The sequence below is a fragment of the Chelonoidis abingdonii genome, chromosome 1 (assembly GCF_003597395.2).
Source record: "Chelonoidis abingdonii isolate Lonesome George chromosome 1, CheloAbing_2.0, whole genome shotgun sequence".
In the NCBI taxonomy this organism is placed as follows: Eukaryota; Metazoa; Chordata; order Testudines; family Testudinidae; genus Chelonoidis; species Chelonoidis abingdonii.
The window spans coordinates 113,733,331-113,749,565 of NC_133769.1; the positions used below are offsets into that span (position 1 = coordinate 113,733,331).

A 16,235-nucleotide genomic window follows, 5' to 3' on the forward strand; every position below is an offset into this window, starting at 1 on the left:
TGGTGGTTTGAAGAATGCACTTCATTTGGATTTTGGTTTTCTGTGTTTTGTTTTTTTTCCAGCATGTAAACAAATTAAAATTGCTTTGCAATTTGTTTTGTGACAATTATACCCTTTTAAAAACTCAGTGAAATGCATATTATGCTACATTTGTTTATAAAAATAGTTAACTTCTATAGATTCATTTTGGTTTTTTTATGCCTATATATATTATACACACACACACACACTGCTGCATATAGTTAAGAATCATTCTAAATATTCCCCATTTCTATTAGCTTTTGTGCTGTGCAAGCTAACAAAAACCTATTACTGTAATTCACAATCACAATTTACTACTGCACAGTTTGGGTATACGAAGACAAAAGACTGGCAGAGGCTATCAGTCTTCCTGCTTTAAAGGAGCAGCACACTGCCAACTGAGGATATGAAAAAAATTCTTTTTTCACAACCCGCAACAACAACACAGAACTGGGTAGGTGTATTATGAAGGCTTTTTCTCAAAGGAGGATTAGCCTTGCTCTAGATATCAGGTACAGGCTAGTGTGTGCAATTAAACACTAGATAGTTCAATCAATTATCTCTTCATATAAGGCAATTCCCATGTTTATAAGTAAAAGTGAACAAACATTGTAAATAGGGAATAACAGGGCTTTAGCATAATATTTATAGTCCCCTTGGGTCTCAAAATAGTACAGACTTCTCAAAACCTTTCAGACATCCCCAAAAGATGGAACCAACTGACCACCTCCTGAGGATAGATATCAAAGCATGCTACCTGCGCAATTCCCAGTCAGGAGACCCTGATATTAGAGGGAAGTTAGCAAGTTCCCTGGCTTTTTTTCCAGCATCAAGGAGATGCATGAGATCATCTCAGATCTCTCTCAAGAAGATAAAACCTTGGAAAAAAGCTGGAAGGGGTGGAAGTCCTATGGCTACGTTTGGATTTCTTTTATTTCCCTCCTTAACCAAAAATGAAGCAGTTCAGTTTGAAGGATGGGTGAAAATTCATCATGTGGCGTAATGAGAGTCAGTTAACCCATCCTGTGTCAAGCAGCTCCATCATAACATTTCCTCTCTTTTGTTAAACAGGCCTCATAGCAGGTCACTGCCAGACTGGATAACTATTAAAGCAGATGGAAGAGTAAGAGTAGCTTTCCTAAGAATACCAGACTGTTAAAAGAATTCTGAGACTGATGCTTCAGGAGAATTATAAAACGGAAAACAAAAAGGAAATTGGGGGTGGGCCCTAAACTGAAAGAATTCTTGTAAATCCTCCAACACTATATTTCCCCTTTCCCTATTCACAGCTGTCACAGCAGTGTAGCAGTGAGATGAGATCTCGAGTAGATTAGAGGCTTCTCTCTTTCACAGATCAAGCTCATCATTCCTGTGATAGTCTTGGTCTTCTAGTAAAAGTTTCTTCTTGCAGCACTGGACTACTCCTATCTTAGGATACATTCCACCACCTGGAGGTCAAATTCTGCCCTCTGATGCATGTGTGCACATTGGCCCTAAATTAGTAGACTGGCAAGGCATAATAAATCATACATTCATGTACAAAATGTTCCTTCAGAATGCTGATGTCCTTGAGATACTGGAAGGCCAATGCCATATATACCCACTACACAACTCTCGCTGCTCCAAGAATTGGCCCAGTCTGAGATTTTACAGCTTTCTGAAAGATCACCATATAATATTTAGGACCATTTATCCAATTGTTTAAACAAAGAGCTACCTGGGGTTTGTTTTTATTTGATATGTCTCCTTTTAAGATGAAGATAACACCAGAGATTATGTTCACTTAAAATTTATTTCTTCTTCTGATGGTAATTATTCCAGTTTTTTTCTTTTCAATTTATGTTCGCACATATCATATCTTGAGTAGAGGAATTGACCTTTCATGTGTATAGAGAACTACTGAAACCTCTTGGGACATGGACATAAAAAGTTTGTTATAGTACACCACTACCTCAATATAACGCCACCCGATATAACAGGAACTTGGATATGAAGTGGGAAAGCAGTGCTGGGGGGGGAGGGCTGCACACTGCGGTGGAGCAAAGTAAGTTCAATATAACACGGTTTCACCTCTAATGCGGTAAGATTTTTTGGCTCCCAAAGGACAGTATTATATCGAAGTAGAAGTATATTATAAATATGTTTCTTCTCACTGCCTCAAAAAGTTTCTTTTTTGAGCATTTAGACCCTTCATGTACATTTTGATTGAAAAATATCCACTGTGATGACATTTACTGTTCACATTTTTTTTTCAGTGTTCTAAATATCTGCTTGCATGTTTGTAAAATGAAGAACAGCAGCAATGTTCTAATTCACTACAACCAGAAAGTGAAACGGACCATAAACAGATAAGTGAAGGTGACCCATTTAGTTTTCCTGTTTATGTGGAATGATGTACGAAAGGGTAAACCAGCATGAAAAGTCAAAAGGAAAATTAAGATTTCAAATGATTCCACTAATAACATGATATTTATTATTAAACACAAAAGGAATTAAGGTTACCTGAACAATTTCATTTTAAATGTTTATTCCAAACTATGAACATTTTTCAGGATGTTTTAATCATGCAAACTATTTACTTCACTTCAGATTGTGCTTGAGAAACTAACCTTGAAAAAAAAGTGTGTATTCCAAGACCAAAAAAAAGTTGTTTCTATTATTAATTAATATTCTAAATCAACATTTACAAGTATTAAGCAGACCATGACAAGTTAGATTTGTTTAAACACATTTTTCCTTTTAGTGAAATACTGCAATTAGACAACATAATGTAAAGCAAGAAGCACTGTGTTGCAGCTAATCCTGGGGAGATATCAGATAGTTATCACAGGCATTACTCTGTTCCCATTTAAATCAGTAGCAAGACTGCCATTGACTTCAGTGAGAGCAATACTGGAGTCCATACTTTCATAACACATGCCATTCATTTATACCATACATTATAGTTCATTAATCTACACACAGTGTTGTTAAAAGAATTAGGACACGTTGTCCTTTACCCCTTACTTTTAAAAGAAAACAAGTGACGTACCCGCCTCCTTCAAAACGACTGATGAGATCTGACACCTTGCTGGGTTTTTCCTTTGACACACAAGAAACAGAGGTAGGTGTGACTTCCTCCATTCTTGGTTGTGCAGTAGGTAAAGCTTTCTGTGTAGGGGTTTGGTGTGTGATGGATAAAAATGAATTCTGCAGATGCACTGGCTTCGGAGGCACTGTAAGAAAAAAAAGGGGGAAAAAAATCCACACCACACATATTAGCTGTTACTTTGCATTGCTAAAATAAAGACAGATAGACCGACCGACAAAAACAGATACCGGAGCATCAAGAAAAGTTCCCTGAGTTCACCTAAATGTAATTGTTCTCTTACCAATTCATACTAGAGTTCAACATTTACTGTATGCAGTCAGACATCTAGTTAGTTATTGGATAGAAGCCAGTCAATGTGCTGCTTTAACAATCTAATCAAGTTGCTTTATAGAATCTACTGCAGTCAAACGGACAGCAGTTTTGATCCTCATAACCAGCAGTTTTACCCAAAATAAGAACTAGCATAATTCCAAGATTCATAGATTCATAGACTCTAGGACTGGAAGGGACCTCGAGAGGTCATCAAATCCAGTCCCCTGCCCCCATGGCAGGATCAAACACTATCTAGACCATCCCTGATAGACATTTATCTAACCTACTCTTAAATATCTCCAGAGATGGAGATTCCACAACCTCCCTAGGCAATTTATTCCAGTGTTTAAACCACTCCCTCAGCCATTATCCAGTTTTTAACTCCTCTGACAGTTGGAACTTTTTCTAATGTCCAACCTAAATCCCTTGCTGCAGTTTAAGCCCATTGCTCTTGTTCTAGCATTAGAGGCTAAGGTGAACAAGTTTTCTCTCCCCTGATGACATCCTTTTAGATACCTGAAACTGCTATCATTCCCCTTCTCAGTTTTCTCTTTTCCAAACTAAATAAACCCAGTTCTTTCAGCCTTCCTTCGTAGGTCATGTTCTCAAGACTTAATCACTTCTTGTTGCTCTTCTCTGGACCCTCTCCAGTTTTCCACCATCTTTCTTGAAATGCGGTGCCACCCAGAACGGACACAATACTTCAGTTGAGGCCTAACCAGTGCAGAGTAGAGCAGAGAATGACTCTCGTGTCTTGTTACATGCACTGTTAAGCATCCAGAACGGTTGCTTTTTTGCAACAGTACACACTGTTGACTCATATTTAGCTTGTGGTCCACTATGACCCTAGATGCTCTTCTGCATACTCCTCCTAGACAGTCTCGTTCCATTCTGATGTGTGAAACACTGATGTTCCTTCCTAAGTGGAAACACTTTGCATTTGTCTTTATAACTTCATCCGGTTTACCTCAGACTATTTCTCCAATTTGTCTAAGTCATTTTGAATTTTGACCCTGTCCTCCAAAGCAGTTGCAATCCCTCCCAGTTTGGTATCGTCCGCAAACTTAATAAAGCGTATTCTATGCAACATCTAAATCATTGATGAAGATATTGAACAGAGCGGTCCAAAACAGACCCCTGCGGACCCACTGTTATACCTTCAGCAGGATTGGGAGCATTAATACCCACTTCTCTGAGTACATTTTCCCAGCCAGTATGCACCCACCTTATAGTAGCCCCATCTAAATGTATTTGCCTAGTTTATCGATAAGGATATCATGCGAGACCGTATCAAATGCCTCCCTTATCCACAAGACTCGTTATCCTATCAAAGAAAGCAATCAGATTGGTTTGACATGATTTGTTCTTTACAAAGATCTAGCTGTGATGAAGGGCACAGGAATTATTCCAGTCACCCATCCCCAGCACGGGCTAAAAAAGGCTCCGAATAAAAAACTTTTGTGCTCAATCTCTCTCACACACACCCACCAACTGGTATCAGAAGGGCTTTGCTTCAGGAAAGCTTCGGTTTTGGTTGTCCAGTACCAAGAGACATTGCCCTGAGCACTAAGGCTAAAGTCTATGAGCTCTTGTATTGGCGTGAACAGGTGCAGCTCCATTTCCTTCACTGGACCTGTGCCCTTTTGCAGAGGCTGACAATATGGTCCTATATATAAACTAATGTAGATTTATACAAACTTTTATAAATACCCACCCTTTGAAATACACAATACCAAGCAAAATAGAAATAACGACTTGGATATGACTAAAAATCCAGCAAGTCCCTCCCTTTGATCACATCCTTTCCATAACACCCCAAAAGGGATAAGCTTTCCAGCACATCCAGAAAGTTGGGGTGGTGGTGGTGGGGGAAATCAGGCATTGGCAGACCCAGACGGGTAAGTGAGCTCCCAAGTCATGGGTTCCTAGAGGAAAATGCCCCACTACCACCTCCCTTGTTTATAGCAATGGAACTATAGGTCACTAACCAACAGCAGCAGTATGGTAGGGCATAGAAGAGAACAGTGAGAACAGATAGCTTGCTAATTATAAAGCAACTGTTGTACAGTTTCTTAATCTAAAATGAGCCAACATGGATCCTTTTGCTTTCTAGAATTTGCCTCAAATCCTGGGGCTTTTCAGTCTCCACCCCAGCATTACCAGCTCTACAATGAAGTTTAGCCTCCTTCCTCCCACCAAAATAGTTAGTCAAATTTGCTTACTGTGTCCAGAATGCTTTCATTCCCTTCCCCTCATCCGTTATTGTTAGTAATCAGCTCTGGTTTTATAGAGCTGTAGCCAAGAGGCAGCAGGCCAGGCTGCATGAGAAGCACTGCCCTTCAGAGTCACAGCTGCTGGCTGCTTTCAAACTAATCTTATCCCTGTCAGAAACCGCCACCCACCACATCTGAGTGGCAGAGCTTCCACTGTGGCCTGACACTGCTTCCTGTGATCATTTCAGAGCAGCAAACCGGCTTCTGCATGGCAAGGAAAGGGGTAGGGGAGGGGAAATCACATGTAACAGTCCCCCCAAAATTAATTGTGGGTAGAGGGAACAACATGAGAAGTGGAAAAGGAAAAAAAGTTACACACACACACACACACACACTTTTTCACTTTAACAAACAAATAAGTTACTGACTGGAAGTCAAAAGAGCGGCCACTTTGTTACTTCCTGAATCACACTTCACTAAAAACCATCAGCTCTTGAAAGCCTGCATCCAGCCAATAAACCAGGATTCCCTCCAAGAGAGGATAGCAGATGGCACTACTACAGGGTATGTGTCACCCATGACTAAGAAGAGTAAACATCCTAGAAGCTACTGATATACGGTACTGTACATGGTTAAAAGCCACACAATTCCCTAGCAGCACTGACACGCCTTTCCCTGTGATTCTACTGATTTTGCATATATTTTACTTGAATATCAGACCTTCACATTGTAATTATTCACAGAGTTATTAAACAGGGAGAGGGACTCCATTCTTAGGAAAGATTGAAAAGTTAGGCCATAAATAACTATAGTTTGACAGAAGGACAAACAGCATGCATGCTATTTAAATAATGAAGACATCAAGGAGAGGGCAATCATTTAAGGCAGTTTTCGAGACATAGGTGCACAATCAGGAGAGAAGATCAGGTGTCCCTTCCTCTCCCTCCGTTATCAATAAAGCCTACTTCTAGATCCTGAAACAGTTACTCATGGAAAGCAGCTTAAGCCCTATCGTCCAAGATTTCAAGACCGTGTTGAAGAAAATAGTTATATTCCTGAGGGCATTCTGCACCAAAAAATTAAACATTTGGCACTTAATATTTTAAAAATTCTGCAAAATTTATTTGTCAAATAAACATGGAGGCTCCAGCATGGCATTGGGGAGCACAGGCCACTGGCTGCACAGAGGTGGGAGATAATTGTGCAGCTTTCCCCAGGACGCGGACTCAAAGGTGAGGCTGCACCCAACCCTGACACAATCCAAGGACTGGTCCTGCCCCAGAAACACCTCAGGGCCTTGCCATTCTATGACAGCTGCACCACTTGCGGGCAGGCAGGCTCAGCAAGGCATGATCCAAGTGTGAAGAGGCTTAGTGTGGGGGGATCCAGGTGTGGCTGAGAGGTTTCTATGCGGGGCAATCTGAGTGTGGGCAGGTCAGTGGAGGATCTGGATGCACAGCGGCTTGTTGCGGGGTTCTGGGTGCAATGGTCATGGAACTCAGCGGGTGGGTCTCGGTGTGTGGGGGTCCAGATGCTGGAGTAGTGGGGCTCGGATCCATGTGCAGCTGGTTCGGGGTCAGTAGGGTGGGGATCTGGGTGTGGGTGGCTTGTTGGGTGGTGCCAGTGCAGGGGTTTGGGGGGGGGGAGGGAGAGGGGAGGCTTGGTGGGAGGATCTGGATATGAGAAGGTCTGAATGCATGGGAGTTGGCCAGATGAAGGAGCAGCTCCCTATACAGTGATCCCCCCTGCAGCTGAAGAGTGATGGGTGCAGGAAGCTGGGGGGGGAGTTTGCAGAGCTTCCTATAGCCAGGGGGAGAAATCTGGGGGTAGGTCTGACACAGCCCTGGATGCCGTGCAGAGGAAGAGGAAGTCCTGTTCTCCCCAGCCCAGCCAGGACTAGCAGCTGAGCCTAGCACAGAGTAGGAGCCACCAGCCAGGTCTTCCCCAGTCCTACCCCCTGTCCCCCAGTGATTTCCCTCTCTGCCAGCTGTCCTGGGCATATGAAACACACTGCTTGGGAGGGTTGCATGATTGATCTTATGGCTTCTCTTTGCTTCCTGGCAGAAAAATGAGTTTCTGAGGCGGAACCAAAAGACATCTAGGGGAAATCTGCACTACTGCGCATGCGCAGAATTTATATCCTCACAGGAGTAATAGTTGCATATATACCATATTATCAGGAACAACCATGCCCTGGCAGAAAGATGGACTTGATCTAGTAGAGCTTTTCCATCTCTACCTTGCATTAGCGCATGAAGGGAAACAGTGAACTCTGCTACCAATAGAGAACTTCACTACCAAGGAGTAGCTTTAGTGACAGCTTCAGTACAATTAGAAGTATACGTGTTACTTTGAATAGATTAAATAGCCAAAACCCTTTCCCAAAGAGTTTATAAATTCAATCATATGAACATCAAAGGATGATAAATGAAACAACAATAGTATGAAAGAACAATGGAGAAGGATGAGGGTCACAGTAAGAAATGAGACTTTTCTTAGATATGTAACTGTTCTTGGCTCTTAACATTTATATGTTGTCATAAACAGATTGTTAAGGGTTAATGTCTCTTTCACCTGGAAAGGGTTAACAAACAACACCTGACCAGAGGACCAATCAGGAAGATTCTTTCAAATCTCAAGGGAGGGAAGCCTTTGTCTGTAGTTTGGGGTTTTTGTTTTGTACTCTCTAGGGTCTGAGAGAGACCAGACATTACTACAGGCTCTCTAAGTTTCTGTTCAAATAGTAAGTAGGAACAGGCGATTTTAGTATTTTTGTTGTTTTACTCTATTTGCAATTGTGGGTCTGGCTGGTTAACCTTTATATGTGTAGTTGCTGGGAATATTTTGATTTGCATATTTCATCTTGAAGTTACAGAGATAATTCTTTACTTTTCCTTTCTTTTATTAAAAGATTTCTTTTTAGAGAACCTGATTGATTTTTTTTCTTGTTTCCCTTGTTTTATCCCAGGGGATTGGGATAACTCACCAGGACTGGTGGGGGAAGACGGGAGGGGGGAGAGGTAGAATCTCTCTCTGTTTTCCTGGAATCTGTTTGCCTCTTTGTGGAAGGCAAGGGACATGCTTCTCTGTATTGTGAAAAGAGGTGGTTCAGTATCTCTCAGCGATAGCCCAGGAAGGGAAAGTCTGCTGAGGGGAAAGAGGGGAATGGTTTATTTCTCCTTGTTTTAAGAACCTAAGGGGTTTGGGTTCTTGGGGTCCCCAGGGAAGGTTGGGGAGATCAGAGTGCCCCAAAACACTATATTTTTGGGTGGTGGCAGTGCTATCAGATCTAAGCTGGTAATTAAGCTTAGAGGAATTCATGCAGGTTCCCAAATTGTGGACGCTAAGGTTCAGATTTTGGAATTATACCTTATGACATATGTATTAATATATGTCTATGGTCCAGGATATAGACTAGACTAAGAATGGTGGAGCGGAGATCAACACTGGAAGGGTAACTCAATATGCCATATTTTAAAATGATTGCTTTATAAACATTGAACAAGCGAAACAATTTTCTCACCAGCATTTTGTACAATGAGATGCTTTCCAGAGAAATTAAAAATGTTTGTTCCATCTGCTTGCTTCCTGCTGTGAAGCACTTTTTCCGCTTTACTGTTCTCCCTTCTCTCATGCAGTTCTCAGAAGGACTGGCAGATCTAGGCCAGTGAGCATCAGATAATTGTCAGAGAGCTGAATAGCTAGGTAGCTAGGTGAACTCAAAAAAAAAAAAAAAAAAAAAAAAAAAGTAATGAGAACTAAAAAAATCAGACAGACAGACTGTCTGGGAAGAAGCAGGACACAACTGAGTATCGGCTTTCCAATTTCCCTGGGGGAAGAGATGGAAGGACAAGAGGCGTTTGGGTGGATTTAAGACCAGAATTAAAATGATGTATAGCAACATTTCCTGTGATGCATTTCGCAGAGTAATTGTAATGTGCTTTGTACAATTGCAGAAAATCAGTTTAAGTAATTAATACTGGAGTGAGAATTCATAAAAATTGCTGGTGTTGATGGAGTTTATGTTGAACAAATACAAGTGGTGCATGTTTGGAGCAGAAATCTCCCCTCCCCCCAACCACTGCACCCTACATCCATTTTGAGGCAAAAACAGTTTCTAAATCCTTCCTAAACAGACCATGGCCAGAGGTGGTCAGACATCCTTCTAGCTGGTAGAAATAATATCAAGACAAAATCCTGGTTCCACTAGAAGTGACAAGCACTTGGGACCATCTTAACTGTGACAATCACATTATGTTAGAACATCTAGTCAACCTGAAAATATTAAGATTTGTAGGTGGCAGGACACACACGGAATGAAACCAGACAGCCACACTAGTCGCATTAAAGCGAGTTAATTTTCATCTTGTCTCCTTAATAAATACTGCCTTTCTATGAATTTTTCCTGTAACCGAGCAACGTCATTACTGCATGGAAGTCGGTGAATCAGAATGGGACATGACCACGAGGATCACCGTTTGAAAGCCACTGATAACAAGGAAATAAAACTGGTAGTTTAAAAACCTTATAAGAAGGTGAACCTTTTAATAGGGATTGTGGAAAACAAATTAATCCTATTAATTCCTCGTTCTATGTACCTTCTGTAGCTATTTAGTTTAATCACAGATTATTTCTCCTGTGTGCACACAGGAGATCTTGAAGAACAAAGAGGCAAAGATGGTAATACACCACTGGATAATTTAAAGCTCTTTTCAACAATAAAAATTTCCCAGCTTCTATGCTGTACAACTAGGAGCACATCTGGGGATGCATGCTGCATATCCAGCCCAAAGAAAACCTATCACAGTGCCCAAGTAGCCACTTCCATACACTACTGACCAAAACTAGTTAATCAGGATTTAATACGTAGTATACGGCTGTACAATCAATTGTGTATGAACAGACAGTGAATAGGTGAAGTAGGCGCAAAAGCTGCAATGAACACAACTCATCTCCACAATGCATGAGAGGAATTTTTCCCTTTCACTGGAGGCCTCTTGACTTGCCTGGCCTTTTCCCCTTGCTGTTACTCTAGGAAGCTTGTGGGTTTGGTTTTTATAAATAAAACTTTAAATTTCTCCCTGGCTCACTGATATTAGCCAGAAGATTTGTGGCATCTTGATTCAGTGAGAATACAGAAGTTCCAGCACTCAGGAGTGTCATCTACATTACAGTTCCCCTGGCTTACTTTCATCAGTAATCATCACGGAGCATGCTCCAACACCTTCAAATAAATTGTCAAATGAATTTGGACAGATAGCTGCCATAGAATCTCTGCAGGAAAAAGCCATGCAGAATAATAGTCTGGATCCAGCAAAGAGAGGAAAATTACACCAGTCTATTCTGTTCTACATAGGTTCTTACATCATGCTAATCAGCTTAGTATCTGAGCACCTTTCAGCAGTGCAGTAAGCAACATGACTGATCTCTCATGTTTCACTTCTCTCATCTGCTATCCAGGGGGAGGAAAGAGAGAGCAGTGAAATGCTTTATTTTGGTAGGGATTTTCTTTGTTTTGTTTTTTGTTACTATATATTAAAAAAATGTGTTGCTACGTGTTTATGTTAGAGAGAACAAGGTCAAAGAAATCCATCTTGTGCTTGGAACAGAAGGCAGCAAAGTTTGTGATGGTCCTTAGTGTGACAGACTGACAATATCCTGGACAAGCCTTACTGATTAAATGGAATCTGACTGAATTAAGTTTAATACCCCTAGGGTCCATTGTATTAAAAATGTAAATGTTTGTTTATATACTATTGAACACTGCATGGAACTTGCAGAAAAATAGGGTTAATGCGCTCTCTGGGAGATAAGAGGAACTTCAAAGGAGTTTTGGAACAAAACATGTAAAGTGGATCCTGCTGGAAATAGCGAGGGGATGAAGAGAATGTAAATGATCCACTTAAATCTATCCTTTTTAAACTCTGCTCTGGACCTCCGTGACTTCTGCATCTGCAGTGGCTGACCCCAGGGCCCCCCAGGCAGCTGGGGGGGCCCTGGGGTCAGGCACATCAGTTGTTGCTTTGGCAACCCCAGGCAACTGGTCCCAGGCAACTGGCCCTGGGCACAGCAGTGGCACCACAGGTCGCCTCCCAGCCTGGAGTGGCGGTGGGGCCCTGGGCCACCTTCACCCCAAGAGCAGCAGCATCTACTGGAGCATCGCTGCCACTTTTTAGTAAAAGTCATGGACAGGTCACTTGCCGCGACTTTTCGGTTATTGCCCGGGACCTGTCCATGACTTACTAAAAAACCTGTGACAAAATCGTAGCCTTAGCTGTGATGAACCTAAAATCATAAGGAAACCCCTTGTGTGGGGTTTTGAAGGACTGCTCCAGCCAGGGCTGGAGTGAACTCTGGTAAGCTTATTAGCATGTGTATAGGTCCTTTTACTGTTGTTAATGTGTTCTCTGTAGTGCTCCAGTTTAAGAATAAAACAGGCTTGCACAGGAACAATTGTCTGGTAACTCATAACTGTGGGCAGTCACACTTAGTAGTCTCTGAAGAGAAGGCAAAAGAAGCTTGCTTAGGCAGCCTATCTTGTGCTGGGAATAACAGTGAAGGCAGGGAACTTGGGAATCGCATAACAGTGTGAAAGCAAGTTACCTAGAAGGGAAAAGTACAGAGAAAAAAGTATCAGTCTTTTCAGGAAACAAACAGGGGAAAATGAATTTTTGAACAGCTGAAGAAAAGCTGGCTGGTTGAGTGATGCAGAGAAAGGCAGCTGAGAACTGAGGACCAGACAAAACTGCAGCTAGTATATTTGCTGTATTCTAATGAGCAGCAGCAGAACAGTCCAGGTTTGCAGAGAACCTCCAGTCTGCAGGCAAAGGATCCAGCAGATGGGAGAATCTTGGAGCCAACTCCCTGGAAAGAAACAGGGCAGAGACGGACAGATGCAGCAACCGTGTTCGGTCCAGACCAGTACATCACTGCAACAGGAGTTGTGGAGAGCCCAATAGCCAGAGCAGGAGAAGCTGCAGCTGGAGAGAGACAAAGTGCATCTGGAAACTTAGCAGCTTGAAGATCAGCAACAAAGGAGAGCAGATCGGGAGCAGCAGCATCAGTGGAGAGAGAAGAGAAAGAAGAGCCAGAGTCAGGCCACGTCTACACTATGGGATAGTATCCGAATTAGCTAAAATCGGTTTCATAAAACTGATATTATAAATTCGATTTCATGCGGCCACACTAGGCACAGTAATTCGATGTTGTGCGTCCATGGTCCGAGGCTAGCATCGATTTCTGAAGTGTTGCACTGTGGATAGCTATTCCGTAGCTATCCCGTAGTTCCAGCAGTCTCCCCCGCCCCTTGGAATTCTGGGTTGAATCATTGTCACGGGTGGTTCTGGGTAAATGTCGTCAGTCATTCCTTCCTCCGGGAAAACAACAGCTGACAATCCTTTTGCGCCGTTTTTTCCAGGATGCCCTGCAGATGCCATAGCACGGCACCATGGAGCCCGTTCAGCTTTTTTTTTTTCCGGCACCGTATGTGTACCGATGCCGCAGACAGAGGCGATACTCCACGCTACACAGCAGCATTCATTTGCTTTTGCATGATAGCAGAGATGGTTACCAGTCGCCAGTCGTTCTGAACCGTCTACTGCCGGAGTAAACTGGCAATGAGATGACGGTTCTCTCTCCCTCGTACTGTCTGCTGCTATCATGAGTGCCCTGGCTGAGATCGGCCGGAGCGCAAAAGCAAATTGGGAATGACTCCCCGAGTCATCCCTCCTTTATGGTTTCTAAAATGAAGTCAGTCTGCCTAGAAAAGGGGCATGCACTAGAGACGCAGTGTATCAGAGCCAGTGTCCGTGTCAGTATTCACAGGGGGTGCCCCTGCAACAACCCCACCCGTTGCTTCCATCCTCCCCAACCTTTCTGGGCTACCGTGGCAGTGTCTCCCCCCCCATTTTGTCATGAAGTTATAAAGAATGCAGGATAAGAAACAGACTTGTTAGTGAGATATAAATGAGGGGAGGCAGCCTCCGGGGCTATGACAGTCAGGCAGGACAATAGCGGTGGGGGGAGAGGAGCCAGGATGCTGTGCTATGACAGTCTAGGCAGTACAGAATCTCTCTTACACAGGAAAAGGAGGGGCTGATGAAGCCAGTCCCCAGTTGCTATGAGGAAGACGGTTACAGCATTCTGTACCATCTATTAGGAAATAACTGGGAGTCATTCCCATTTTTACACAGGCGCCCCGGCCACCTCACCTAAGGCAGTCAGGAGCACTCACGGGCTGATGGGACGATGGATATCAGTCATATTGCACCGTCTACCACCGGGGAGGGAGAGGAGCAATTACTGCTCTTCACTGCTGCAGCAATCGCGTCTACCAGCAGCATTCAGTACAACATGGGTGACATTGAAAGAAGTCAAGAGAATGATTCTTTCCCTTTTCTTTCACATGGTGGAGGCGGGGAACAATTGAGGAGCTATTCCCTGAACCACGCCAGACACTGTGTTTGAACCTACAGACATTGGGAGCTCAGCCAGAATGCAATACTTTTCAGAGACTGCTGTGGACTGTGGGATAGTGGAGTCCTCTACCCTCCCTCCCTCATGAGCGTCCATTTGAGTCTTTGGCTTTCGTTACACTTGTCATGCAGCACTGTGTAGCCTGGAGATTTTCCAACGCTTGTGGCATTTCGTCTTCTGTAACGGAGCTCTGATACAACAGATTTGTCTCCCATAAAGCGATCAGATCCAGTATCTCCGTATGGTCCACGCTGGAGCTCTTTTTAGATTTGGGATGCATTGCCACCCATGCTGATCAGAGCTCCATGCTGGGCAAACAGAAATGAATTAAAAAGTTTGCGGGGCTTTTCCTGTTTACCTGCCCGCTGCATCGAGTTCAGATTGCTGTCCGAGCGGTCAGTGGTACACTGTGGGATACCGCCCGGAGGCCAATATCATCGAATTGCATCCACACTAACCCTAATCCGATATGTTTATATTGATTTTAGCGCTACTCCTCTTGTCTGGGAGGAGTACAGAAATCGATATAAAGTGCTCTTTATATCGATATCAAGAGCATTGTAGTGTGGACGGGTACAGCGTTAAATTGATTTAACGCTGTTTAAATCGATTTAAACGCGTAGTGTAGACCAGGCCTCAGCATAAGAAGGAAAGGGACAAGAAGGGGCACTATCAGCTCAAGATGGAGAGACTATGCCAGAGAGACCAGGAAAGACATCATCGGTTTGAGATACAGAGACTGCCAAGTAGAAGAATAGTCCATAGGTAAAACCAGTCCCCAAGTACCTGTCCCAATGGGAGACCTAGACTCCCAATTACATCCTGGCTTTAGGGAGGGGGATGACATGGATGTGTTCCCAGACATTTTTGAAATGGGGTATGAATTGAATAAGATGAAGGAAGGAAGACATGATAAGGAACCTAGGTCCACTACTGCCCTGGACAAGGTCTCAGACATTTTTACCCTTATGGTTAGCCTATAAAGATTATAATTGTAACCAAGCTTTGCTGCAGAAGTTTAAACTTGAAATTGAAACGGTTAGGAAAAGGTTATGGGGAGTTAAGGAAAAAAGGGGCCATGATCTATGATGACGTTTTAATTCAAGTGAGGAGCTATGTAAAGAAATGGGGAACTGATCAGGGAGCTAAAACAATCAGTGAGGCCTAGAAATTAATGGGTATAGAATGAGCCTATAAACTCTGCCATGCCAACCTGAAATCATGTTAACAGACAGTAATCCTAGAGATGTTACGATGGCTGGAAAACTAGCAGGTCAGGATATGGATAGTCATCCTGGTTTGGAGAGAAAACTAACAAGGATGAAATGGCATCAGAAGACAGGGATCAAACCCAAGAGGAGACCCAAACCCAGCAGGGAGGAAAACCATCTCCCAGAAGCCTTGGGATGGGCGAGAATACATGGTGCACCATATGCAGCCAGCAGGGTCACTGTGCTCAAGAATCCCTGCGACATCTACTAAATCCCTTGGGGTTCTGAAAGGCCAGCTATACCCCAGCCACAGAGTGAACTGCGTGACTGAGTCATTCCACAGCCTTGGATGGGCTGTTGAGAGAGCATTGCCTCCTGCAAAGATGAGTTTTGGCTTTACTGGGGAACGTTCTGTTTTGCCAGAGGACTGCAGTGGTATTCACCCTGGAGTTTTAGGAAACCTTTTAGATCCCCTGGGTCCAAGTCATTCAGCATCTTGAAGATAGGGACAGAGACCTGGAACTTTATTTGAAGTTCTATGGGAAACCAGTGTATAGAATGGAGGACAGGTTTGACAGGGCTCAGAGTAGCCTGCATAGCTGAGGAGATGTGCTGAAGCATTTGGCACTAGCTGGAGTTTCCTAAGCACTGAAGTCTTCATGCTGCAGTATTGTAATCCAGCTGAGAGCATGCATAACTGAGACCACGACTTTGGCCACCAGGGCAGGACAAAGTCTCCTCATCACCTGCAGATGGTAGAAAGCATTACTCTCAGATGCTGCTATGTGAGAGCTCAGTGTCAGCGAGGAATCCAAAACCACTACTAAAAACTGTAGTTAGAACACCCTCCAGAGCTACAGGTGTACAGACATGTCTTTGTAAGACAGTGTACTAGAGATGCAGTAAATCATC

General features: G+C 43.2%; 1 protein-coding gene across 4 annotated transcripts in view; it reads right to left on the reverse strand.

Moving 5' to 3' along the window:
- The window catches only part of FGD4 (FYVE, RhoGEF and PH domain containing 4), a 222,916-nt gene that overhangs the window by 62,358 nt on the left and 144,323 nt on the right, over positions 1 to 16,235 (reverse strand). For 3 of the 4 annotated variants that reach the window (XM_032778924.2, XM_032778926.2, XM_032778925.2), the window contains exon 3: positions 3,053 to 3,236. In XM_032778924.2, the coding sequence (XP_032634815.1) occupies positions 3,053 to 3,144 (92 nt within the window). In that variant the 5' untranslated portion in view covers positions 3,145 to 3,236. Of the gene's footprint in view, positions 1 to 3,052; positions 3,237 to 9,160; positions 9,356 to 16,235 lie in introns of all 4 variants that reach the window. The other variant, XM_032778927.2, reaches the window with a different exon arrangement.